At 38.1% G+C, this 26291-nt stretch overlaps 1 protein-coding gene across 2 annotated transcripts; it reads right to left on the reverse strand.

The window, feature by feature from the left end:
* Positions 1-5880: 5880 nt before the first annotated feature.
* On the reverse strand, positions 5881-25863 carry LOC311073971 (serine/threonine-protein kinase NIM1). 2 transcript variants are annotated; one of them, XM_084100117.1, is made up of 7 exons: positions 25736-25863; positions 22735-23025; positions 16745-17013; positions 13505-14288; positions 8261-8293; positions 7400-7498; positions 5881-6327 (listed from the first exon to the last, which is right to left on the reverse strand). In XM_084100117.1, exons 1-4 carry the CDS (start codon positions 25755-25757, stop codon positions 13536-13538), a joined length of 1335 nt encoding a protein of 444 aa, XP_083956243.1. In that variant the 5' UTR covers positions 25758-25863; the 3' UTR covers positions 5881-6327; positions 7400-7498; positions 8261-8293; positions 13505-13535. The 2 variants fall into 2 exon arrangements, with proteins under 2 accessions (XP_083956243.1, XP_083956244.1); XM_084100118.1 differs by lacking the exon at positions 7400-7498 and having other exon boundaries at positions 6242-6327.
* Positions 25864-26291: the final 428 nt, after the last annotated feature.

The following is a 26291-nucleotide window of genomic DNA, read 5'->3' on the forward strand; positions in this document are numbered from 1 at the left end:
GGCCTTCCCAAAAAGACCATAAGACAGTTGCAGCTCATACAGAACGCTGCTGCCAGGATTCTGAGCAGAACCAGAAAATATGAACATATCACACCAGTCCTCAGGTCTTTACACTGGCTCCCAGTTAAATTTAGGATTGATTTTAAAGTATTATTAATGGTATATAAATCATTCAATGGCCTAGGACCTCAATATATTGCAGATATGCTCACTGAATATAAACCCAACAGATCACTCAGATCATTAGGATCACATCAGCTAGAAATACCAAGGGTTCACTCTAAGCATGGCGAGTCCGCTTTTAGCTATTATGCCAGCCGCAGCTGGAACCAGCTTCCAGAGGAGATCAGACGTGCTCCTACAATAGTCACATTCAAATCCAGACTCAAAACACATCTGATTAGCTATGCATTTACTGATTGAGCACTGTGCCGCTGTTCGTCCGACTGTTTGTACTGTACTGTACTGTATTTTATTTTATTTTTCTAAACCGTTTTAATTATTCTTATTTCTTTTTATTATTTTAATTTCTTCTATGTAAAGCACTTTGAATTGCCATTGTGTATGAAATGTGCTATATAAATAAACTTGCCTTGCCTTGCCTTACACCGTGTACACTCCAGAAAATCACTGTTAGAGCTGAATAAATCACAGTGCAAGAAGTGCGCATTAAAGTCTTATCCATAAATTCTCTCTCTCCCTACAACTCTCTCTCTCTCTCTCTCGTTACAACTAACAGTAAACAAATTTGTACAGACTTTATGCCTTTTCAGGGGGTGCTTAAACGGGTACATTTTATATCCGTAAAACAACTCCTATGAACTGTAATAAAGTGTGCGCTCTCGCTTTCATTACTGCCGTTACCAGTATCGATCCGGAGATTGTAAGCTGGATCACGAACAGTTGGTTCTGATCCTGTCACGGTTCTGTTAGTTTGGACTTTTTGTGCTTCATCACCCTCTTCCTGAGTTAGTTGTTTGTTGTCTTGGTTACTCAGCTGTGCACTAATTACCTCCCTCATTATCATGTGTGCTTAAGTTCTGTTCTGTTTCATTGTTCGGTCTCATCTGAGTATATGTGTTTATGTGCAGTTTATGCCTTGTTCTGTGGTTGCCTTGGATTATCTATTAAAGTCTTTACTTTGACATTCATCTTCATCGTCGTGTGCCTATCTACAACCACCGTCAGTGACAGAAGACCGGACCACAACATGGAAAATGTGGCGAGATTCGCCGCCCTTGCCCGTGAAGGGCTTCCTCTTATGGACTTCGCCCTTCATTTTAGTCAGCTCACCGTGAGGACGGCATTTGACAATGAGACTTTTAAGTCTCTCTTCTGGATCAGGGCAAACTACTACCATCCTGTAGACCTCCCAGACACCTATGGTCTTTGCTGGAGGGATGCTGTCATCAGGTGTCTGGAGAGTGTCTACCCTCGATCCAGATCATCACAGCCAAGCAAAAAGCCCAGTCCGTCATCCCCGCGATCGACAGCGCCTGAGCCCCCCGCAGACTGGAGGCTTCCGCCTGCCGCGACGAGTGAGCCCATGCCCGAGGATGGGAAAACAGCGCCCATCATCGCCCCGGAGCCGAAGGACCATGGAGTATCTGACGAGGTGTGTGAACAGGCCATCCTGCGCCGAGGGGAGTATGTGTGGAGGTGGAGGGTTTGGTTAGGAGCCCCGCCCACTCTCATCACTGAGTGTGAGTTTCTGGACTACAATTTAGATTTAACCCTTCATCTGTCTGATTTGTCTATATTGAACTCACTGATCCTCCGTCACTGCCGCCTGGGTCTTCTCCATCACTCCTCTCCATCAGCGCTCCATCTGCGCCGTGGGCTCCACCACCTTCGTCTCTGTCGCCTTCACTCGTCCCCAAGGTGGCATTTAGGCCTTCACCACCATGGCTCCTCCCTCCAGCGCCGCCGCTGTAGTCCACCATCTTGGCTGTGGCCTGGGTCACCATCTGCGGCTTCCTGCTCAAGGCTCCTCCTTGGCTCCCATCACCGTCATCACCGCCCTGGATTCTTCTGTTCTGCCCAGAGAGGGATCTTCCACTGGACCAGGCTCTGTGGAGTGAGAGTAGACGGGATGGTGAGGCTTGAACATTGAAACATGGAAAGTAGGGTGAATACGGTAATGTGAGAAAAGTTGCAACTGATACTTGACCAGGTTGACCTGCTTGAAAATGGTGAAGGGACCAATGTAGTTGAGAGTTATACCTTCTGCCCAGGGCTGGTATGTGGGCATCTTCAGGCATCAGCATGATAGCTCACTGCTGCTGCAGATGGTGATGTGCAACGTCCCAGACCCTCTTGCTCACTCAGAACCAATTATTTACTGCCAGACTGAAACAGGGTCAAACCAGTGGCTGGCTGTCGCAGAGAGTTTTGCGCATACTCTGCCCATGCAAGGAAGCGGTTCTAGGAGTTCTGGTGGCCATGAGAGAAGGTTCTCAGGAAGCGACCAATCTCTTTAATCTTCCTCTGCCCACCCGTCTGCTCTGATGGTGGTAACCAGAGGAGAGGCTTTTACGGTCACACCTAGAAGGGAGAAGAATGCTTCCCATACTCTGGTGATAAACTCTATCTAACTCTATGTCCTCAAGTAGTCCAAAGTTTCTGTACACATGGTTTAAAAGTAATACTGCCATCTCCATGGCAGTTGGGATACCTTTGAGTGGGACCAGACAACAGGTCTTGGAGTCCACTACTACGATGTGAACACAGGTGAAGCTGACGAGGAGGGAAGGTTCGTGATGAAGTCAACTCCTAGGTGTGACCAAGGGCAACATGGAACAGGCAGCAGGAGGAGTTTGATGGATGGAAGTTTGTCGAGATGTTTTAGCCATGGCACATTCCTGACATCCTAAGACAAACCTTCTGACATTGTTGGTCATCTGGGGCCATCAGAATCATTCCTATAAGGTTAGATTGATCCCTGGGTGACCAGTGCCCAATGAACAATAAGTTGACTCCATAAGTGGGACTCTTTGGGGGGTGGGCAATCAGGCAGAGCAGGCTCAGTGGTGGCAGCCTTACCGATCTTATTGTCTAGAGCCGCGTTTCCACCGCAGGAACTTTCCCCAGGAACTAGGAACTTTGGGCTGGTACTCGATGTGTTTACACCGCAGGAACCAGGGTCTAAATGAAGTTCCGGGTAAATATTTCCCCCTCCGATAGTCCCTGCTCATGAGGTAGTACTTTTTCAAAGTTCAGGAACTTTCAGGGGTGGGACTTGTGCGCTGCACAAGCTGATTGGTTGTGTTCACGCCGCATTTTGGTTGGATGACTCCACGCAGCATTTTATTTATTTTTAACCTCCCTTTTTTAAAAATCTATTGCGGTTCGTGTCGTGGCTTCATGCAGTAAGAGTTGTCTGTCTGCAAATATGGAATTAAAAAAAAAAAAACTGGTGGACTGACAACGAGTTACAGACTTTATTAAGGGTATTTGTGGAAGAGGAAACTTTCTGCGCGTTCATCCCAGCCATCTCACGGTCAAATGTCCGCAATAGCTGATAACATACAAATTTTATATCTAACGTTAACATTACGAGCTTACTGAACACGCTTTATCAGTGCTTGTCTCTTTTCTGCCACAGCTTTTATTATTAAGTCATTATGTTTACACATTGTCATCTATTGCAAGGCACTCCAAACCATGTTACAAATTTACTATAACAGGATTGAAATAGCGCTTTGAGGTTAGTAACAAACAACTATTTACAAGACTGTCACTATTTATGATTGATAGACGGGGTTCAGGCTTTTTTTAAGCATATTTGCGAAAGAGAAAATTTTTGCGCGTTCGTCCCAGCATCTCACAATAACTGATAACATACGTTGTCTAATTTTATACGCATACGAGCTTTCTGAACACGCTTTAGTATCAGTGCTCGTCTATTTTGTTTTGTTAATTACCTCGTTAGTAAACCAATACATAACTGCAGCACAGTTTGAATCTCCTCCATACTTATTATAAATGTGGCACTCAAAACTGATTACTGTACGTCGCAGACTGGGAGGAGCAGTTGTGCGCAGTTTACCTTTCCGGTACTTTAGACCGCGGTGTAAACGCAGAAAGCAACCGGTCTGGGGCAAAAAAAGTTCCTGGAAAAAAAGTTCCTGGGACAAATTGTTCCGGGTAATTTCGGTGGAAACGCGGCTTAGGGCTCACTAGATGGAACTTATTGCAATTTCTAATGAGAGAATGGTTTCAGGGTCCTCTAGGGTTTTGTCCACCGTTAAATTCTAGATAGGGCGCCCTTTGTCACTGAGGTGGTGGAACTGCAGGTTCTGAATCTTATTTTAAGTTTTGAGGTATCCTAGAAAGGCAGCTTAACAGTATAAATATTTAGTACCACATATAAGTAGGTTGCACACTGAAAACCCAAATACTTTAATATAACTACACTGTTAATTATTTCACTGTAAATTTACAATAAATTGCAGGTTACCAGTTGCATGACTTTCACAGTAAGTTACCGTATCATTTTTACAGCAAATAATTGTGAAATGACAGCTGTTTACTGTGACTTCACAATAATTATGCCATCATATTACTGTGATTTAGCAGTAAGCTGCTGTATAATTACTGTATTTTACTGTGCAATTACAGTTAGTCTTAGGGCTGTAGTCAAGACCACCTTTGTCGAGTCCAAGACAAGTCCAAGACCAGGACTAGTCGAGTCCAAGTCAAGACCGGGTCCAAAGAGGTTCGAGTCCGAGTCAAGACCGAGTCCAAAAAGGTTTGAGTCCGAGTCAAGACAGAGTCCAGGACAGGAAAAAAAAAGTCTGCTAAAAAAATATAGGCTAGCCTATAGAAATTAAATCATTATGTAATAATGAAATAATGAATAATTTTAATTTTATTTAAAATAATTGACTAATTCAAAGAACAACAAAAAAATAATAATTATATAGGCCTAAAGGAGCACTACACATTCGTTTCGACTGTCTGATCAGCCTTACATTCTGTTCCTGTCAATCATACACGCGATGTCAAGCAAACTGCATGAGGGAGGACCGAGCCAACTCACACACACACACAAGAGATGCGGATAAACCGCGGATCAGGCGGATGACGTGACAAAAAAATAATATTTTAATTAAATTTGGGCGGGTGGCGGCTGAAGCAATCAAATGAAAAAAGTTTGCCACTAAGCAAACCTGCAAGTTATGAGCTGGGTTATTTTGTTTCGATATTAGCTATATTTTAAAACAGCCAGTCATTGGAGCCTATAGCCTACCACTCGTGGAATAGGCAAAGAAAGAAAGGTAAGAAAAAAAGTAGGAAAACTTTGCCCATTAATTAGATGTGCAAGGCAAGCAGGCTAGCAGGCAGGCTTTCGGGGTGTTATGGACAATTAAAAATATGAATATTCACGTTGCACTAGCGGTGGACTTTCAGCGAGTTTATTTAAACATTTATTTTTTAAAGAGCCGTTTATGAGTCAAAAGAGCCGGCTCTTTCAGTGAGCTGATTGAAACGAGCCGGCTCACGAAAAAGAGCCGAAATGCCCAGTTATTAGGTGGCCAGTGTTTCACTTTCCCTCCAATAATATTTTGTTTTAATATCGCGGCGACGTATGTGTGATTACTGGGAACATAATAAAGAAACCTGGACTCGGTCGAGACCAAAAGCCATATTTGACAAGACCAGTGGCCGAGACAAGTCCGAGTCCGAATACTAGCGAGTCCGAGACCATAGAAAAGCGGTCTCGAGTCCGGACTCGAGTCCAAGACCGGACTCGAGTACAGCCCTGGTTAGTCTATCGTATTACTGTAATTTAACAGTAAGCTGCTGTAGAATTACTGTATTTAACAATGTCTATAGCCTACTGTGATTTAGCATAAATGATGGACCAAACAAAACTGATAAAAACAATGGTTTAACTTTTATTTTTTAGAAGAAAAATACATTTTAATAACAGGAATAAACACTGTGTAACATGAATGAACACTGGGTAACATGAATGAACACTGGGTAACATGAATGTCTGTCAATATGTGTGTGAATGTGTTTACTATGTGATAATGGTACTTGAAAAATACAATTTAATAACAGGAATAAACAGTGGGTAACAGGAATGAACACTGGGTAACAGGAATGAACACTGGGTAACAGGAATGTGTGTGCACTGTGCATGTGTTTACTATGTGATAATGGTACTTCACAACGTAGGAGCTGAAAAGAGAAAGAAGGAGAGAGAAGAGAGAGTGAGAAAGGGAAGAAAAGACAAAAAGGTGGGAAAAGAGAGGGTTGCAGGTGTCTCGCTCCTTCCCTTGCAGCTGGCACCTGCATAGTATGGGTTCTGTCCACTATCTACAAAAGATAAGAAAGACAAAAAGTTTAAGTTACTCTGTGGTGGACTGGCTACCTGCAAGTATGGTACTCGCATTGTAAAACTAATCCTAAAATGTCTACAATTTAAGAAATTACAATTGTAAAACTCATGATAAATCAGATAAATCATGTGAATAGTACTATATCAATTAATATTAAATCAACAAACCAGAGGACTCTCTCCTGTTACTTTTGCTCAGTCCTGTTATTTTTCATATGAGTAACAGGACTGAAAGTAACATGACTGAAAGTAACATGCAAAAATTACATGACATAGTAATGCAACTCAGTAAGCCAGTAATGTGATGTAAATTTACACTTAAAACTATTGTAAAGTACGTCTGTAAATTTGACATTTTTATTCTAACCTATCAATAACCTAAAACATTGAAAAGGCATGTTTAATTCAAATAAACGTAAGAACAATGAATTTTAGACATTTTGCAGCCTGTCTAAACTCGTAAAACAGATTAAAGGGATAGTTTACCCAAAAACCCACCCTCATTCCAAACACGTTAGCCCTTCGTTCATCTTTGGAACACAAATTAAGATATTTTCTGACTCCTCCATGGACAGCAATTTTATTACCACTTTCAAGGCCCGGAAAGGTAGTGAAGATTGTTAAAATAGTCCATGTGACTACAGTGGTTCAACCTTAATGTTATGAAGCGATGCAAAAATACTTAATAGTGCGGAACGCACAAAAAGTATTCTCGTCGCATCATAGCAATAAGGTTGAACCACTGTAGTCACGTGGACTATTTTAACAATGTTTTTACTACCTTTCTGGGGCTTGAAAGCGGTTATAACATTGCAGTCTATAAGCGGGATCAGAAAGCTCTCTGACTTCTTAAAATTATCTTAATTTGTGTTGAACAAAATTCTTATGTGTTTGGAACATCATGAGGGAGTGTAATTAATGAGAGACTTTACAATTTTGAGTGAACTAACCCTTTAATAGCTTAAGTAAACATCTTACTGCATAACTAATTCTAGCTTAAAACAGAGACAGTGTTTCGTTAGTCTGTTCTGAAGTTGGAACACAACTTACATTAGACTGACATCCATTCAAAGTCAATGAGCTTCCTGATCAGTGTACAGACTTGCTGGTTTATGTGTCCTCTCTGCCTCTTTGATTTTGTACCTGTCTCTGGGTTGATGCCCAAGAAGCACCCATAAACAAAAAGACAGAGAAGAAAGATGTTAGTTTAATTCAAGTGGGATTAAAAAGGTTTCAGTTCCCAGTCATCACCTTCAGTGGGTCACTGCTGTTGCAGTACTGAGCAAAACTAAAGTTAGCTCAGTTTTAACAAGGTGACATTACTTGGATTCAATTAAACAGCAACCATTTAAATAACTTAACAGCAACTGAAAAACATTTACATCACAAACACACAGTCAAGAATAGTCCTGCAACAAAGTAAGTTAGATGTGTGTGATTTACCCAGGCAAAGCATTTGCACACAATTTACATCATTTACACGTACTGTTTGCAGAGGATGGAGGAAGAGCCTGTTGCCAGTCCATCTCCATGTGGCTGTTTCTGCTTGTACTCTTCCTCCTAGAATTATTAACGTTACCCGTTCACAGACAAAATGGCTCCTAATATCTCCAGATGTCGACCTGTTTTACTTTAGAATAGCACAGCTAACGAAGCTCCACTAATTCAGTGATAAACACATTTATTTTCCTATATCTTTTTTATAATAAAATGCACTTTATTTTTTCTGTTGACGAGACAGACAACGGCTGCTCCGTTTCACACACACGGCAGAAAAATATGGACTAGGCCCAGCTAGCCAACGTTACTAATTTGAGATTAATTTATTCCACCTTTGCACAAATCCACAACACTATAATTTATCTAGTTGATCATAACTGTCATAATACACACATTAAGGCCACAGCTTACCTTATAACTTTATTTCCCGGTGGTAGAAAAATGCTGTGGGAAAAGAGAGAACGCTGTTACAGTAACGAACATTATCTAAGAAAAGCATTAAGCAAAGCTAAAGTTCAATTTTGACGGTGTAGCTAACGTGAAGTCTCACAGTTAATAACTTAATACGGTACAAATACTAACTTACACTTATTAACACAACCAACGTCTGTTCATTCAAATTTGCGCGCTCAAACCTAGACGCCAGTCTGCTCCAGCTAAGTTACAAAAACATGAAACAGAACCCACAACTAACGCTAATAGATATATCTAAATGGGAAATGAAAGACCGTTTGGCTGTTAATATTGTGAAATATACAGGTAGCATTTGATATCAAAGTAAATCAGTGATCTTATGTGATCTTCACAAGTCATTGATTGCACATTTTGGTGCTGAAGCCTGTGTGAACAAGTCTGGAATAATGGGGCCAAGTAGAGTATTGCAAAATCCATATCAGTTTGTAAACTGCCAATCACTTTGAGAAACCATAAACTCTACAAGCACAAACTAGTAGCGCACAGGAAAAGCACAAGTATTGTGAAATTGTGGCCAAGTGAATTCACAAGGGGATGAAAAGAAACAGTTTGTTCTGAGGACAGTAAATCTCTGCCATGCTTTGCACGTATAAGAAGGATTTGAAAGGATGTTTTCTCAAGGGTTCTGTTGCTGAATATGCAGGAAGATATGCTGTTAGAAGATATGTTTTTGTGAAGCGAGTCTAAACCTTATGTGCTTAGCAATAGCAGGAAAATATTCAAAAATACAGTATGTCTGTATTGGTTGACTATGTCAATATTTTTGTTGGCTTGATAAATCTTAGAGCAGTTAATGCCGTCCCACACTTGTTTACACTGGATATCTTGTTCAAATTAAGCAATTCTCGGGCTCCAGTATAAAAAATAAAAAAAAAACATTTTTATGTTTGGTCATTTAACTGGATTCGCCTTTGCCAAATGAATCACTAATGTACATATTTTTTATTCATTTTGTCTAATTTCACAATTTATTAGAACAAGATGTACTGGATTACACAAGAAAATAAATGACTTTTTTGATCAGATGTTGCTCTAACCCTATAAATAAAAAAATCACATGGGTCTTCAAGTGGTTTTGTAATCTTCACAGCACTTATTCTAAAGCACATTGATTTTTATCATATACCTGTTTTTGCATTCATTATAAAGATGAACAATGTGTAGCTTCTTTTATTAAAGCTTATACTCTTCAAAAATCCAGGTCACATTTCACATCAGAATTAAAATGAAAAAAATATATACAGTTATGTACTGCATAAAACTTATTTTACATTTGTCTGTATATCTTTATGACAATAATACATACATTTCCCTAAATTCTCATTATCATAATGCAACATTTAATTTTTTTTTTTTTATATAACATTTTTATTTTTCTCTGCTATTCTCAATTGTAATCCTATATTTCTATATTCCAACATAACAAATAATATACTGATGTATAATTACTTAATATATTATTTTTAGTATTGGAATGTCCTTTTTTGCATTACAATGAAGAGAATTTGGGAGGAAAACTGACTTAATTTTCATGAAAATATACAAAAATACAATACAATGTATTTTTCATGTAGCATATGTAATTCGTGTGACATAACGTTACATGAAATGTTTTGAATCATATTAGCAAAATACAATTTATTTGTCATGGATATGAACTTCAACACAAAGCTGTTAATATTAACATGCAATCATATAACAAAAAATCATGCAACGCTTGACTGTAAGTCGATAATTAAAGCTGCAAATGATGCAGAATAACAATTTCACATCTATGTCATGCCAATGAGTAATATAAGCAATTAGCAATATGAAAAGTATCTAAATATTATTTAAAAGCTCAAAGGCATATGTGTTCAACTACAAAATTATGCATGTAAAAACAGCGTCTTGGCAGATCTCTTCTATTCCTTTTATGAATGTGCCAAGGCGTGTTTCCCTTGTAAGGGAAAATGAAGGTGATTAATTCTATAGAATACAATGTAATCACTAATACCACAAGCTTTTTATAAAGCACCACTCTAATTTGGCTTAACAGCTGATCAGCTACTTTACGTCATTCTTTCGGTGTAAACCCTGTCTGAGTAGCAATTCAGCTAATTTAAGAGACAAGAGATAGTCGAGTCCATCAAATCTTTCAGGCTTTTGTAAAGCTACATGTGAACTTTGGTTACTGGCTGTTTTGGCCTTATGTAACAGTTTATTGCAAACATTTACTGTGTGACACTCAGCCCAAAGCTGTGGCTAAGCTGTTCTCAAACATTCAACCAATCAGTGATACAAAAATGTATCAAATGTTTGCCTAACCACTGAGTATTGGCCAAGTTTCCATTCAAATTGGCAAAATGACCACTTAAGGTTCGATTGCAAAACAATGTTTAAGTACAAACATAAACGTCCTCCATTAGAATTACATGTATATGATTAATCCAGTTGTGCATGCTAATTGTTCTGCTTATAAGTGTGTGAAAAGTTGTTAAATGTAAAGCACTTATTAACATAAGTCAATGAGGCTAAAAGTCTGAGACCTCTTTGAAAGGAGTATTATGTGACCATGGATCACATAACCAGTCACAAGTCACATGGGTATATTTGTGGCAATAACCAATAATACATGGGTTAAAATGATCGATTTTTCTTTTATGGCAAAAATCATTAGGATATTAAGTAAAGATCATGATCCATGAAGATATTTTGTACATTTCCTACCGTAAATATATAAAACATTTATTTTTGTGAGTGAATGCAGCACAGTCGAGAACATAAATGGACAACTTTAAAGGCGATTTTCTCAATGTTTAGATTTTTTTGCACCCTCAGATTTCAGATTTTCAGATAGTTGTATCTCGGCCAAATATTGTCCTATCCTAACAGACCATACATCAGTGGAAAGCTCATTTATTCATTTATTATAAATCTCAGTTTCAGAAAATTTACCCATGTGACTGGTTTTGTGGTCCAGGGTCACATATTGTTGTTAAACAAGTGCCATAAAACATGAATTAGAAAACTGAAGCATTTTCACTAGTCTCTAACCTTTGGACCCCATAGATTTTCTCAAATATAATAATAATAAATAAAAAAAATACAACTGATTCATTTGAGTATATTCCATTATAATGATTCAATCCAGTTTATAAACTATTCAATAAAAGATGTCATTCGTTTAGGGAATCGAGCTATGCTTGCACCGTGTTATTGATGTGCTAAAAAAAAACGCTCATAAGAGTCATTCGTTTGAAGAATCAGGCTAATTTTGTCGCGCTGTATATTTTTGATTCACAAGAAATGGTAAAGCCTGGAACACACCAAGCCGACAGTCGGCCATCGGGCAAGTTTTTTTTGCTTCGGCCGGCTAAGTTTTCTCAGTGTGTTCCGCACCGTCGGCTGAAATTGGTCCTCGTCGGCTTTTTTTCGGCTGATTCGACATGTTGAATCGGCGTCGGGCCGACAGTAAGAGAGAGAACTCTGATTGGCTGTTCAGCTTAGTGAACGAGACGAGTCAAATAGCATAATAGCAAAACAGCGAGCAAAGAAGTCAAAACGGTACAGATAGAAGGCTGTTCTAATGTTATGTCATCTTACATGAGTGTTCCTTGGTGAATATTTCAATATTAACACGAATAAAGAAAGTGTTTAGCAGGATTGATATTCAAAACGGTAAGCACACACTGCTTTGTTTACGGGTTGTGTATCTGCAGCGTCGGTTTCCCTTTTTGAATGACAAATATAGACGAATATATCTGCAGAAAGAGACAGCTGTCTGTCTCATTCACACGCAGGCGCAGAACACGCATTCTAGCTAACAGTCGGCAGTAGTTCTCTCGGTGTGTTCAAGTGCAGCTTTTTACCCCGACGCGAGGCGACAACAATCACAGTCGGCTTTCATCAGCGCTAGTTCGTCGGCGTTGGCTTGGTGTGTTCCAGGCTTAAGAGTCATTCGTTTCATCAAACAGGCTACACCAATCACATGTATGTTTTTGATTCGCTAAAATTCTTAAGAGTAATTTGTTTTGGGAATCAATCTACGCTGGTCACGCTGCATGTTATTGATCCACTAAAAATAATTTACTCATAATTGTTTGCAAAACATTGAATCTTTCATGAATCATTAAATTGTCATAGATTTAGCACCAGGGGCCGGTTGCACCAGCTGTGCGTAAGTTATAACTTAGCCTAGTTTTGACGTAAATGGACACTAAGTTACGACTTACGCACTTCTAAATATTTTTGCGTTGCACCATTAAAGTTAGTTGAAGCGTAACTCTACGTTTAAACTAAATATTTATGGCAGCCTCCGATCAGGAGTAACGGATGGAATAAAATATCAAACACACTGAACTGCATCAATAAGCTCTTCTTTTACCTGACAGACTTCAATTCTTAATACATATATGATAATGCAGACATTTACACTCGCTTACATTTTAAGAGAGAGAACATTATGTGAAAAGATTACTTTGTTAGAGGCTATCTATCTTTAACACGAACCCATCCTAAACAGCGCGCCGCTGTGTGCATCGGTCCATGGTGTGCATGTCAAATATCAGTCATAATCAATAAACGTAATTTCTTATGCTTTTTGTATCAATATTTATTTATTGATACTTATTCATTTCATTTCAAATACAGTTTCTGAATGTTACATATAAAAACACTTATGCCATTCATGATCAAGTATCGTATTTAATGGAAACTTATTTTTACCGTTAGTAACGTGAAGCAAAAGAATGAAGGATAAACTGAAATTCACAGCATTTCAACACAACATCTGCTCACGTATTTGAAGGCTGCTATTGGATAACCGAGGCTAAACGTCATATTATGCGACTACGCATTACTTTACGGAGAGCTTACGACCTACTAGCTACGTTCTGCCTTACGACCAAATGGTGCAACGGAATAAAGTTCAGAGTTAGTTACAAACTAGCTAGTAGTTACTAAGCCTCTAGTGTGGACTTTACGTTCCAATTTAAGAAAGAACTTACGAACGGCTGGTGCAACCCTACCCAGGTGAGTACCAAAACACTGATAAAGGGAACCTTATAACTTGGTATATTCCGAAAATATTAATAAAAGTAAAAGCTTAATCTTGGGATCAATGCTGCGTCGCTAGGTTTGCGATGAATTTCATACAATTCATTACTTTCTGAAACATGGCATCATACGTATTACCCACACCTGGACCATTGGAATATGATTCCATTTGTCTTCATAGGACAGTACACACTGCAGAGGCATTGTGCTTAGCAGTTGCGCTGTTGGCCCAGTATTTCTTGGTACCAAAATCCTCCGGGTGCAGGGCGGAATACCCCACCGCCTCCACGGTTCTCCTCTTCTGGATTCGGTGTAGCAGGATACGGTAAGTTCCTGTTATTGGGCTGCGACAGTCAGTGCAGGTGTTATTCTGCAGATGTGTAGCACTGATACCCAGCTCACTCAGGGCTGACTTTACTTCCTGTTCCTCCACGCACAGGCTCTTCGCAGGGTCAGCTAGGTAATTGGGCGTTATGCTGAAAGTGGGATAGGGTTTGGGGTATTCGATGCCCTTCATCCAGGAGCATATCATCAGCTGTGACACCGTGGTGCGGTCCACAGGTACGGGTCTCAGCATGCCTTTGATAGCCAGTTGGCAGGGGTCAGGGACGTACGGTGGGATGCTGTACGCCCCCAGCAGGATGCAGCGTTTCAGTCGGCCTAAGTTGTCGGCGTAGAAAGGCATGGTGGCGGTCACCATGAAGTAGAGCAGGACACCCAGCGCCCAGATGTCCACATAACGGCCCACGTAGCTTTTGTCTCTGAAGAGCTCTGGTGCTGCATACGGCGGAGAGCCGCAAAACGTGGTCAGAGTTTCCGGCGGCTCACTGACGGTGCTGAAACCGAAGTCGCCCACTTTGATGCAGTAGCATGTGGTGTAAAAAATGTTCTCTGCTTTCAGGTCACGATGGATAATATTATTTTCATGCTGAAAAATGAAGAAATAAATAGATCCGTTAATACAGAGTCACACCAAATTAAAATAAAAAAGTTGATATAAATTAAATGTAATAAATAAAATGAAACTAACAAACTACTAAATTACCACTGATAAAAAATATGTTATCTCAACCAATTCACATAATTCACAGTGAATATCCCTGATCATTTTAATTAATAACATTTGTCACAAGGGGTTTCGATCTGTAGAAATTCAGTTATATTTTTCTGTATACATACATTTTAATATATAAGTTTAATATATAAGTTGAAAATGTTTTTTTATTCCTGTGATGGCAAAGCTGAATTTTCAGCATCATCATTATTCCAGTCCTCAGTGTCACATGATCCTAGCCTGGAAAGCCAGACCTACATCAAGATGTTAGGTCTGGCAACTTACCATAGACACGGCTCAATCCAAGGGGCGGGATAAACGGCTGTCTTTCAAATTCCCTCTGCACGCAATAAGACAGCGCTTCAACCAACCAGAGCGTTTTCCCAGCAGCGGAGCTAGTTGATAGATTCAACTTTTGCCATATCTGGCCGGCAAAACTACGAACACATCTTCCTTTTTTTAAGAATGACTTAAGTGCCGTTCTTTTCTCAAAGAAAAACTTAACTCCAAGTCCTCCAGAGTCGCGGACAAAGCCGATTCGAAAGATGTTCACCAGCAGCAGCCGTCATTCTTTGTTTTCAAGTAGCGGAACCATCGGAACTCTGTCGTCATTATGTTAAGCCCGCCCCGCCTACTCTATACACGACGTGATTGGCCTGACCCAATTTAGGTTTTTGCAGCTCGAAAGTCAATGGAGAGTTGCTAGACTGCCCTGGCTGCAAAATACATTTTGCTGCTGCTAGGGTGTGTCTAGATTTCTAGGCTAACATGATCCTTCAGAAATCATTCTAATTTTGAGATCAAGAAACAAGAAACATTTCTTATAATCAGTGTTTAAAACAGTTGTGCTGCTTAATATTTTTGAGGAAACCTTTTTTTGTCTGGATTCTTTGATGAATAGAAATTTCACAAGGACAGCATTTATTTTAAAAGCAATGTAAATGTCTTAACTGTCGGTATAATGCATAAAAGCATTTTCAAAATAAATCTTACTGACCCCATACTTTTGAAAGGTTGTGTATTTTTAGTTAAATTACAGTTAAAAATACAGTAACAATTATCAATTTAAAAAAAAAAGAACAATAATATTGGAATTAAATATTGAAAATAATTATGAATTTCACCAGAATAACCTAATTTAACTGAATAAATTACCAAATTTCATATTTAGAGACATTAGAATGGTCGTTCAAATCAGATTGCAATTATTTAAAAAAGCTAGAGTGTTCTGGGTTGTTGCTAGGGCGTTGCTATGCAGTTGTTCTAGGTTTACAAGTTCAAGTAAAAAGAATTCTTGATAATATTCTGGTCAGGCTATGTCTAGGCTACAGGATTCTAACAAATGTAATTAAAATCATAAGTTGAATTGTTTAGAAAAATAATATAACACCTCCCTTCAACAAACAATTCACAATTTGAGGTAAGAAGATATTTTGAAGAATGTAAGTAAACCAAACAGTTGTGTGGCACCATTGACTTCCTTAGTATTTATTTATTTTTTCATACAATAGAAGTCAATTAGTCTGGCTATCACCAGACCAAGCTCAATCGTTTAAGACTGAACATTAGTCTGGGGAGTCTGCTCTGTATTTTCTACTGCACAAGAGGCGTGATCAACGGGTGTAGTTCAAATGACTCTGTACGCAATTGGATAGTCCTTCAACCAATCAGACCAACGATCCGGGTGACGTATCCAGAGCGACGCGAAAACTCCAGGCAGGAAACGTGTCAACAAACGTGTTGGTTTGGAGCATTGATCAGCGGTTTGCAGAAGCAGCAATGGCACCGAGCGATTTTTGCAGGTTGTGCAAAAAAACATGAAAGTGAGTGGTATTTACACCCACTCGAGCGATTTGTTTTCTAAACTAAAGAAGCCATTGAGCATCGTCGAGAGGTTGAAAGGAATTGGATTGACGGTCGAGTGAGAGATGTCATTGTGTTAAACCCGCCAATAGCGCGCCAGGTGGATAAGCCAGATTGGTCCCCGCAGATTTGTAACGGAAGCAGGATAGAAAAATGTACAGGAAATAAAATTGCCGGCAGATCGGCTGGGTTTACCCAGTCCAGAAGTCAATGGGTCCCATCAATTTTTTGGTTACCCATATTCTTCAAAATATCTTCTTTTGTGTTCAGCAAAAGAAAGAAATTCATACAGGTTTGAACAAACTTGAGGGAGAGTAAATGATGACAGAATTTGTCTTTCTTTCTTTGGTGAACTATCACTTTAAGATTAGGCTGTTGATAAAATTCCTAACACTAAGTATGAGCAATATAAAAAGTGATTCCTGCTGTTGTCAGGTCAGATGAGGACACAGTCCTGCTGCTCTCACCATGTATTTGATGGCTGAGACGATCTGGGCAAATATGAGCTTGCTTTCCAGGTCTGACAGGCGCCCTCTGGTGGAGATCCGTGAGAACAGGTCTCCTCCACTGCCATACTCCATAGCGATGTACAAATGCTTACTGGTCTCAAGCACCTCGTACAGACGCACAATGTTTGGATGGCTGAGTTTTTCCATACAGATGATCTCTGAGGCAAATACGTTCTGTGACTTCTTGTCGAGACGCGCCTTGTTAAGAATCTTGACTGCAACACGCTCTGTGTGTGTGAGAGAGAGATTTGTGTTAAATCAAAGTGAGTTATATTTTGGAAAATCCATGTTATACCTTGTTATCTTAACCCTATAAAGCCTCTACTGTATCATATTTAATGCGCTGATTTCTAAGGCCTCTAAATTCAAAACTACTCTGAGAAACCTGTTGTAGACAATCTACTGTACTACATTACATGCCTTCTGTCATCTGATTGATATTTTATACTTTTTTATGAAGTAAAATGCCTTTTTGTATAATTCTAAAACCCACTTCAGGTCGTGACACATGCTTTTTTTGCTGTGAAATCTGTAATGATTTTTATAAATAAATCATAATAATAACTTTTATATTGTTACTAATACTTCTAGATGAACACTTACTGGACTGAAGCAATCTAGGTTTATTTTTTATTTTTTTAGAAAAAATCATGTTAAAAAGCAGGGTAGGCGATTTGTTATGCTGGCTGAAAGTCTCTTCACATCCTGATAGCAATCACTAAGTTAAGTGGTCTAAATGTATTTATATGTGTATTTTCTGTGGAAGGCTTAGGACCATAAAGCGTTCGTCCAATCATTGCACTCGGTCCGAACCTGCATACCTGCCTGTCAACGTATGTATTTCCATACCATAAAATTTCCGCACCTGCTCGCGCAGACATCTCGCGTCATCAGTGTGTTTCATGCTATGCAGAGTTAGACAGACGTCAGTCACAGAGCGGCGCAACCGAAACTGAACCAAAACAACAAGCTTATGCTGTGTTTACGCCATAACTACTGTAATTTGTAAGAGATAAAAACCTTTGACGTTATATTCAGAGCGGTTTGTGACTCGACTTTATGCATTTAAATGGCAACACTATCAACGCCGAATGAATCTGCATTAGTCAGGTGGTGCAGCTCGGTGCACTTTAAAGGAGAACTCCGGTCAATTTTAACATTGAGCTAATTTTTTTTGTAAATTTGGAGTGCTGTCAGTACAGAGAACAACGACAAAAATCGGTGTTGCCTACACTGTGTTATCCTCTTTTTAAAATTTGCACCCTGTTGACTTCAATGGGGCAAGTTTTAAACCTGCTTTTAGCTTCTTAACATCCTTGATGTGTCATTACAAGTGCCCAGCCATTGTGAGTGATTCCTTCAGAGTGAACACGTGTGAATCTGACTGCAGTAGATGTGAAAGATATGAAGTCGAGTTCTCCACTGTTGCTTAGTTACCTATGATCACGCGCGTGAACTCGACAATCGACTACTGTGGACTTCGACCGAAAACAGGATGTAAATACAGGTATGTGCGCTGGCTGAATTAACATCACTTTTATTCATATCTTTCACATCTACTGCAGTCAGATTCACCCGCGTTCACTCTGAAGGAATCACTCACAATGGCTGGGCACTTGTAATGACACATCAAGGATGTTAAGAAGCTAAAAGCAGGTTTAAAACTTGCCCCATTGAAGTCAACAGGGTGCAAATTTTAAAAAGAGGATAACACGGTGTAGGCAACACCGATTTTTGTCGTTGTTCTCTGTACTGACAGCACTCCAAATTTACAAAAAAAATGAGCTCAATGTTAAAATTGACCGGAGTTCTCCTTTAAGTTGTGGTTCATTATTATTGTAATGTTATGTGCTTTAAGACCTTGGGTAGTTTAACCTCTCTTCTCGTGACGCTTTGCAAACTCTGCTGTGTGTGTTCATGTACAGTGAGGAAAATAAGTATTTGAACACCCTGCTATTTTGCAAGTTCTCCCACTTAGAAATCATGGAGGGGTCTGAAATTGTCATCGTAGGTGCATGTCCACTGTGAGAGACATAATCTAAAAAAAAAAATCCAGAAATCACAATGTATGATTTTTTAACTATTTATTTGTATGATACAGCTGCAAATAAGTATTTGAACACCTGAGAAAATCAATGTTAATATTTGGTACAGTAGCCTTTGTTTGCAATTACAGAGGTCAAACGTTTCCTGTAGTTTTTCACCAGGTTTGCACACACTGCAGGAGGGATTTTGGCCCACTCCTCCACACAGATCTTCTCTAGATCAGTCAGGTTTCTGGGCTCTCGCTAAGAAACACGGAGTTTGAGCTCCCTCCAAAGATTCTCTATTGGGTTTAGGTCTGGAGACTGGCTAGGCCACGCCAGAACCTTGATATGCTTCTTACAGAGCCACTCCTTGGTTATCCTGGCTGTGTGCTTCGGGTCATTGTCATGTTGGAAGACCCAGCCTCGACCCATCTTCAATGCTTTAACTGAGGGAAGGAGGTTGTTCCCCAAAATCTCGCAATACATGGCCCCGGTCATCCTCTCCTTAATACAGTGCAGTCGCCCTGTCCCATGTGCAGAAAAACACCCCCAAAGCATGATGCTACCACCCCCATGCTTCACAGTAGGGATGGTGTTCTTGGGATGGTACTCATCATTCTTCTTCCTCCAAACAAGGTTAGTGGAATTATGACCAAAAAGTTCTATTTTGGTCTCATCTGACCACATGACTTTCTCCCATGACTCCTCTGGATCATCCAAATGGTCATTGGCAAACTTAAGACGGGCCTTGACATGTGCTGGTTTAAGCAGGGGAACCTTCCGTGCCATGCATGATTTCAAACCATGACGTCTTAGTGTATTACCAACAGTAACCTTGGAAACGGTGGTCCCAGCTCTTTTCAGGTCATTGACCAGCTCCTCCCGTGTAGTTCTGGGCTGATTTCTCACCTTTCTTAGGATCATTGAGACCCCACGAGGTGAGATCTTGCATGGAGCCCCAGTCCGAGGGAGATTGACAGTCATGTTTAGCTTCTTCCATTTTCTAATGATTGCTCCAACAGTGGACCTTTTTTCACCAAGCTGCTTGGCAATTTCCCCGTAGCCCTTTCCAGCCTTGTGGAGGTGTACAATTTTGTCTCTAGTGTCTTTGGTCTTGGCCATGTTAGTAGTTGGATTCTTACTGATTGTATGGGGTGGACAGGTGTCTTTATGCAGCTAACAACCTCAAACAGGTGCATCTAATTTAGGATAATAAATGGAGTGGAGGTGGACATTTTAAAGGCAGACTAACAGATCTTTGAGGGTCAGAATTCTTGCTGATAGACAGGTGTTCAAATACTTATTTGCAGCTGTATCATACAAATAAATAGTTAAAAATTCATATATTGTGATTTCTGGATTTTTTTTTTTAGATTATGTCTCTCACAGTGGACATGCACCTACGATGACAATTTCAGACCCCTCCATGATTTCCAAGTGGGAGAACTTGCAAAATAGCAGGGTGTTCAAATACTTATTTTCCTCACTGTATTTTGAAGGAGGCGTGGCTTTGGAGATGCTCTGAAGGGAGGGTGGGATCTCATGCTTTCAAAGCTAACTAACTGCTCTGAAAATTGCCTACCTGTCACATTCACGTTAGTTTGGACTCGTTATGTTTTGTCATCACCTGCCTACGTCACTCATTTGTTGTCACGGACACTAATCACGTTCAGCTGTGCACTCATCAGTCACCATCATTAACACCTGTATATATGTTCAGTTCTGTTTCAGTCTAGTGTCCGGTATTGTCTATGTTCAGTGTGTTGCTATCCGTTTGCCTTCCTGTTGGATCTTTAGAGAATAAACCTTTTGAATTGTACATGTCTTCCTCATCTGTCTGCCAGCAACCACCCGTGACACTACCCTACCTTTAAAATGTATCAAATATAACATAATCCTGCAGTTTATGAGCACCATATTTGACTATATCATAATAAATAAGCCATAAAAGCCTATGAATATATGGAGAAATATATATATATATTTGTCATTATATATATATAATGTTTCAATATCAAACTATACCATAAAAAAAAAGTTTTTTTTTTTTTAGTTTTTTTTACTATTATTTAATATATCAGGCTTAAAATCTTATTAAAGATTTTTTTTTTTTACATATGTGGCAAAATTCTTGAGAGGCCTCCCTGCTGTGTTGTTTTTCAAGAGGCATCTCACCAATCCTTTCAAAAATATTAAAGAGATTCACAGAGGGGGTGCTGTAAATCTGATGAGATTACATGAGCGGATCAACTCGTGGTCACTGACATGAACAGACCCTGTTAAACTGTGCTGCCTTTTCTTCAATACTGTTACGTACATTAGAGTGTAACAGATTCTCGCCAAAGAAAACTTGGTTCTATTCATTGGTTGTACTTGGATTTTGAGAAGTAGGCGTTGCACTAAAAAAAGAGGCAGATTAATGCAAGCTTGGGTTTAAACAGACTCAATGATTGGAGAAGTCAGGAAAACGTCACCAGAGAGAAGATTGAGTTAAAAAATTACGAGGTCAAAAAGAAAAACATATGCCAATGAATCATTCACAATAAGATCAATAACATATTTAGAAAATAGATAGGGTGAATTGACCAGCACAGTCTCATGGCAGTTTGTAACTATTTTGTTTTGGCAAATTAGTGGCTAATTCGTATAAATTTGTACAATCTCATTCTTACGTTTTTGCTTAATCTGCTTCATGCTTACTTTTATTCTAAAAATCACGTTTTTTTATGAATCAAATCACAAATTCATTTCATGCTGACTTTTAAATGACTAGTTTGAAATATTTTATATTGTAAGAAATGTAAAAAAATAAATAAAAAAACCCCATAAATAACCTGACTTGCGTATGCAGTGGCCCCATAAAGCATTTGGACATTTAAAATATCCTTAAAATTAGAGATGCACAATATAAGTATCGGTATTATATAATTTATAAATAATTCAATTATTCACACTTAAAATGAATCCTTTAAAAATATATATTTATAACAAAAAAATATATATATATTTAGCAAATCTCAAAATTGATATCTTATTTTTCATACTGTAAATTATAATGTTGTGATGCCTAAATTCACTTGTAGCAAATAAATCATTAATTATTTATATTAATTGTTAATGATTTATTAGGACATAATAATTATATTAATAAATAAATGAAGTAATCGGTATCAGACAAAACTTTAGGAAAGGTAGTTTGAGTAAAACTTTTCACAATTTCATATAATTGGTTAGCCTGAGAACAGGTAACTTGTTTCTATTTGATTTATAATATTTCCATTCAGACAATGTGGCATAAGTGTCCAAATACTTTTTTGGGGCCACTCTATGTACAGTTCTCCAAAGCCTTCTTAAACTTAAAGTACCCCATTATGCTTTTTCAAATATTACCTTTCATGTAGTGTGTAATATAGCTGTTTGTGAATGGTGCTTTAAACTTTGCACAAAACATGAGTTATTGTCTCCCAAAAGAAAGAACTGATTCTGAAATGCCTGAAACGAGTCGTCAGTAGTTCCAGTCTTACTTCCTGCAAACCTACGTAGGTAAAACCGACGGCATCGTTGCTGTTCGTATCACTGTGTATCAAGTGCTGAGGAAGTCTTCTGGGACTGAAATTCAGATATGGTAATGAGTGTTTAATTTCTGACATGCACTGTTATTGTTTGACCAATCACAACAGACTGGACCATCTGACAAATCAGAGAAGAGTAGGGGTCGCAGAACGGAGGGGTTCAGAGAAACTGAATCCTTCGAATCATTTCAGACAATGTGAAAACTCAAAGTTTTTGAGTTTTTTACTTTGGATGCATGTAAACCTATTGTAGGAGACCTCTAAAACAAAACTAAAGGAACCTTTCAAATAGCATAATAGGGGCACTTTAAGTAATTAACACACTGAAATCGATCACTGATTGACTCACCTTTAGTCAAAGCGTGAACAGCCAGTTTGACCTGGGAGAAATTTCCTGTCCCTATTTCCCCTCTGAGTTCATAGAAAGCAATCCTGCGGCCCAGCATAACGTCATCAATGATCCGGTCATTGTGGGACATGTCATAGAGGACCCTCTCGAAGGCTGTCTGCTTCGCTCGTTGCTCAGGTGTTAGTAACGGAACCTTGCGTTTTTCTGGTTCTGTCTGTGCATGTTGGGCCGCTGGCTCATTCTTTCCTTTTTTCCCATGTCGCTTCACCAAGACATTTAGTATTTTGGTACCTTGAATGGGACAAAAAGATTCAGGATGATTGAAAATGGCTTAAATACACAGAACAAACCAATCAATGAGAGAACAACCGGTATGCAAATTAATTAAATGATGAAAAACCATGTAGACGAACTGAAAACTAGGTCAGAGAACTAAAACATGTGACAAAACCCAACCTACACAGAAATAAACACAGACTATCCGTAACAAGAATCAACTTAAATTCTTAAAGAGATTCACAGAATCAACTTAAAAATTCTAAACTAATTTATATGGGTTAAACCAGGTAAAAATAGCTCTTAAGGGTAACAATTACAGGTTTTTACATTATAAAATTTATTTAGAGTTGCAGGAGCCTTCCTTTTAATGTAGTAACTGTTTAAAAATAATTATTATTAGATAATTATTATTATTATTAGATAATTAGATTAATTAGATAAATAATTAGATCAATATATAAGTCTTTAAATCAAGATATAATGTCATGAGAAATATAAATCAATTGTCTCCTAAAGTTTGTAAAAGTCTTGAAATGTAAAAGCAATGGCCGTGTCAGTCTCCACAGACTGAGACACTTCCTCTTGATGACCTTCCGTGTTGGAAGAAAGGTTTACAGAGGCTTAACCTTACAAAGTGAACAGGGATCATGACACTGATGTAGGAAATCTGCTCGTAATAGTAGACAATCGAACATCGAGGCCAATACAACATAGTAATTTTTATGCCATACAACTCTTATTATAGCTGCAAAGTCTCATTATATATCCTTTAAAAAAATGATTGAGTATCGCTATTATCTTTGAGACATACAAGTGATAAGTGGCCAAGAAAGTGATAATTGACATCTTTATCCTTCATTCAAAAATGATTACAAATGTGTTAAAGATTTTGCAAGCATATTGTGTAGTTGTGCTTGGAGTCAATTGTTTTATTTGTGATAATGCAATGAAACATGCCAATAATATAATACATTTTGGCCTGGCTTTCCTCATATTAAAAAAAAAAAATAATAATACTAATAATATATTATATATATATATATATATATATATATATATATTTATAATATATACTTTAACCTCTCGTACAGTAGTGGCCGAAAGAGATGTCAGGTGGGGATATTTGTTTTTAATGACCCTACAATGACCCCTTAAACCATCAAAATAAGAGGAAAATAGTTAGTGTTTTAGTAGTTAGAAGTTAAAAACTACTAAATACTAAAAGACAAACTATTTTCCTCATATATATTAAAAACTACTAACTACTGAAAAACAAACTATTTTCCTCTTATTTTGATGGTTTAAGGGGTCATTGTAGGGTCATTTAAAACAAATATCTCCACCTGACATCTCTTTCGGCCACTACTGTACGAGAGGTTAAAGTTTAAAAATGACTGAAATTAAACTATAGAACAGCATAACCCTATACTTTATACATACTTATTCATTAAAGACCTAAACTTAAAATGAGACGTGCATGACACCAGCATATTGAAATTACATGTTGAACACCCTTTTGAAATATCACAAAATTTAAATGTTATTTCTGAAGAGAAATTGTTCTGATCACAAATTTAACTTGACATATTCAGTCGCCTCTCTCTAGATGTTCTTGTATAATCCTAATCCATGACTGCATGTTCTTTCTATTTTAGTTCAAATGTCCAGTGTGTCAGCGCTGGAGGCAAGATCAGCCTTGTACGTCTGAATAGGAAAGTCTTTAAGTAGGGTGGATTAGGAGTCTTTTTAAGACCATGCATCACAGGTTGCAGACTCGACATGCTTCTAAAAATACACGGAATATCCACTGAACTACTTTCAACATCAGTAATACCAAAACTACAGGAAGAAAACAAACAGTTGGGAATAAATAAGACTTAATTGAATGACACTACTTTTCATGGTTACACTTTATTTTAATGTGTCCCTGTTACAATGTAATTATACATTTAAGTACTGAGTGATATTAATGAACTACATGTACTCACTATAGGGTTAGGGTAGGATTAGGGGTTGGTTATAGTTTGGTTTGGTTGCATGTAATTGTGCCTAATTTGTAGTTATTACTATACAAGTACCATGTGTAACAAGGACACATTGAAATAAAGTGTTACCCTTTTCATTAATGGCCTTTGCAGTTTTTAATATAATGTTATTACATTGTAATAACAAAATAAAAATTTAAATCAGTGTTATAAAATTAATTTAAACAAAACTACAAAAAAAATTATTCTTGGCCACCAAATAATATTAGGCTGCATCTTAATGTTTATTATTGGACTCACTGCACTGTAAGAACCTTCATCATCTTTAACAAACCAATGTCTGCAGATCAAAACTGTGTTTAGTGTTGAAATTAAAGATTTTATACTTAACAACATGTTATACTTCAACAGCATTACATATCAAGCACATGCACTATGCAAATAACAGAGGATCACATTTGTCTTGTAAGAAAAAAAACTTGCAGTATCATTTTTTCAGTTGTTATATTGTTCATAATCCATGCAACCTGTCCTGACATGTGTACTACTGCACATAAAACATGTCTAACATGGCAGAGAATAATTAAAACAGTGTAGCCCTATAAGATTAAAATGCCTTTCAAAAGAACATTTAAAAATGGTCTATATGATTCAGTGAATAAGATCTTATATTTGCACTCCCTTACTGTTTGATTGAAAACTCTCTATACTCTATTCCATGAAGAAATAAACTTTACCTGGTATCTGTGGATCCTTCATGCTGGTGTCTGTATGAATGAATGTAGAGAACAGCTCTATAACATCTCACTCCACAGTCTTTAATCCTCCACCGATCGCCAGTGCTCAATCCAATTAGAAGAATGTAATAATCCAAACTGCAACACACCTCAATGAAGCAAATGCTGCATGCAAATATCCTACTCATACAAAAAGTAATAATTGTGATGGTAACAGATGCTAATAAAAACACATACTTGATATAGGGAAGACCAGTAAATATAAAATAAAATAAAATAAAATAAAAATAAAAAAATATTCCAATATCATCATATAAAAGTATGGTTGGGGAGAAAGTCATATGCATTGTATTATATGCTGAATTACACTTTACTAATAACAATTTTTGTTGGCCAAAACAAGGGTCTTATTTATTTTATGTATGTAACCTACTTGTAATATATATATATATATATTAGGGATGCACCGATCCACATTTCTTCACTTCCGATCCGATCCCGATACCTGAATTTAGATATCGGCCGATACCGATACTATTCCGATACCAGAGCTGTG

Source organism: Abramis brama, assembly GCF_963993115.1.
Source record: "Abramis brama genome assembly, chromosome: 23".
Taxonomy (NCBI): Eukaryota; Metazoa; Chordata; class Actinopteri; order Cypriniformes; family Leuciscidae; genus Abramis; species Abramis brama.

What these genes read in the sequence shown, in the direction of transcription:
- LOC311073971 (XM_084100117.1), bottom strand. Translation starts at nt 25,757, where the DNA reads ATGAAGGATCCACAGATACCAG. An exon ending in GAAGGATCCACAGATACCAG is followed by an intron (nt 23,026 to 25,735) that starts GTAAAGTTTATT and finishes GTCCCATTCAAG; the next exon opens with GTACCAAAATACTAAATGTC. An exon ending in TCTCAGCCATCAAATACATG is followed by an intron (nt 14,289 to 16,744) that starts GTGAGAGCAGCA and finishes TTCATTTTTCAG; the next exon opens with CATGAAAATAATATTATCCA.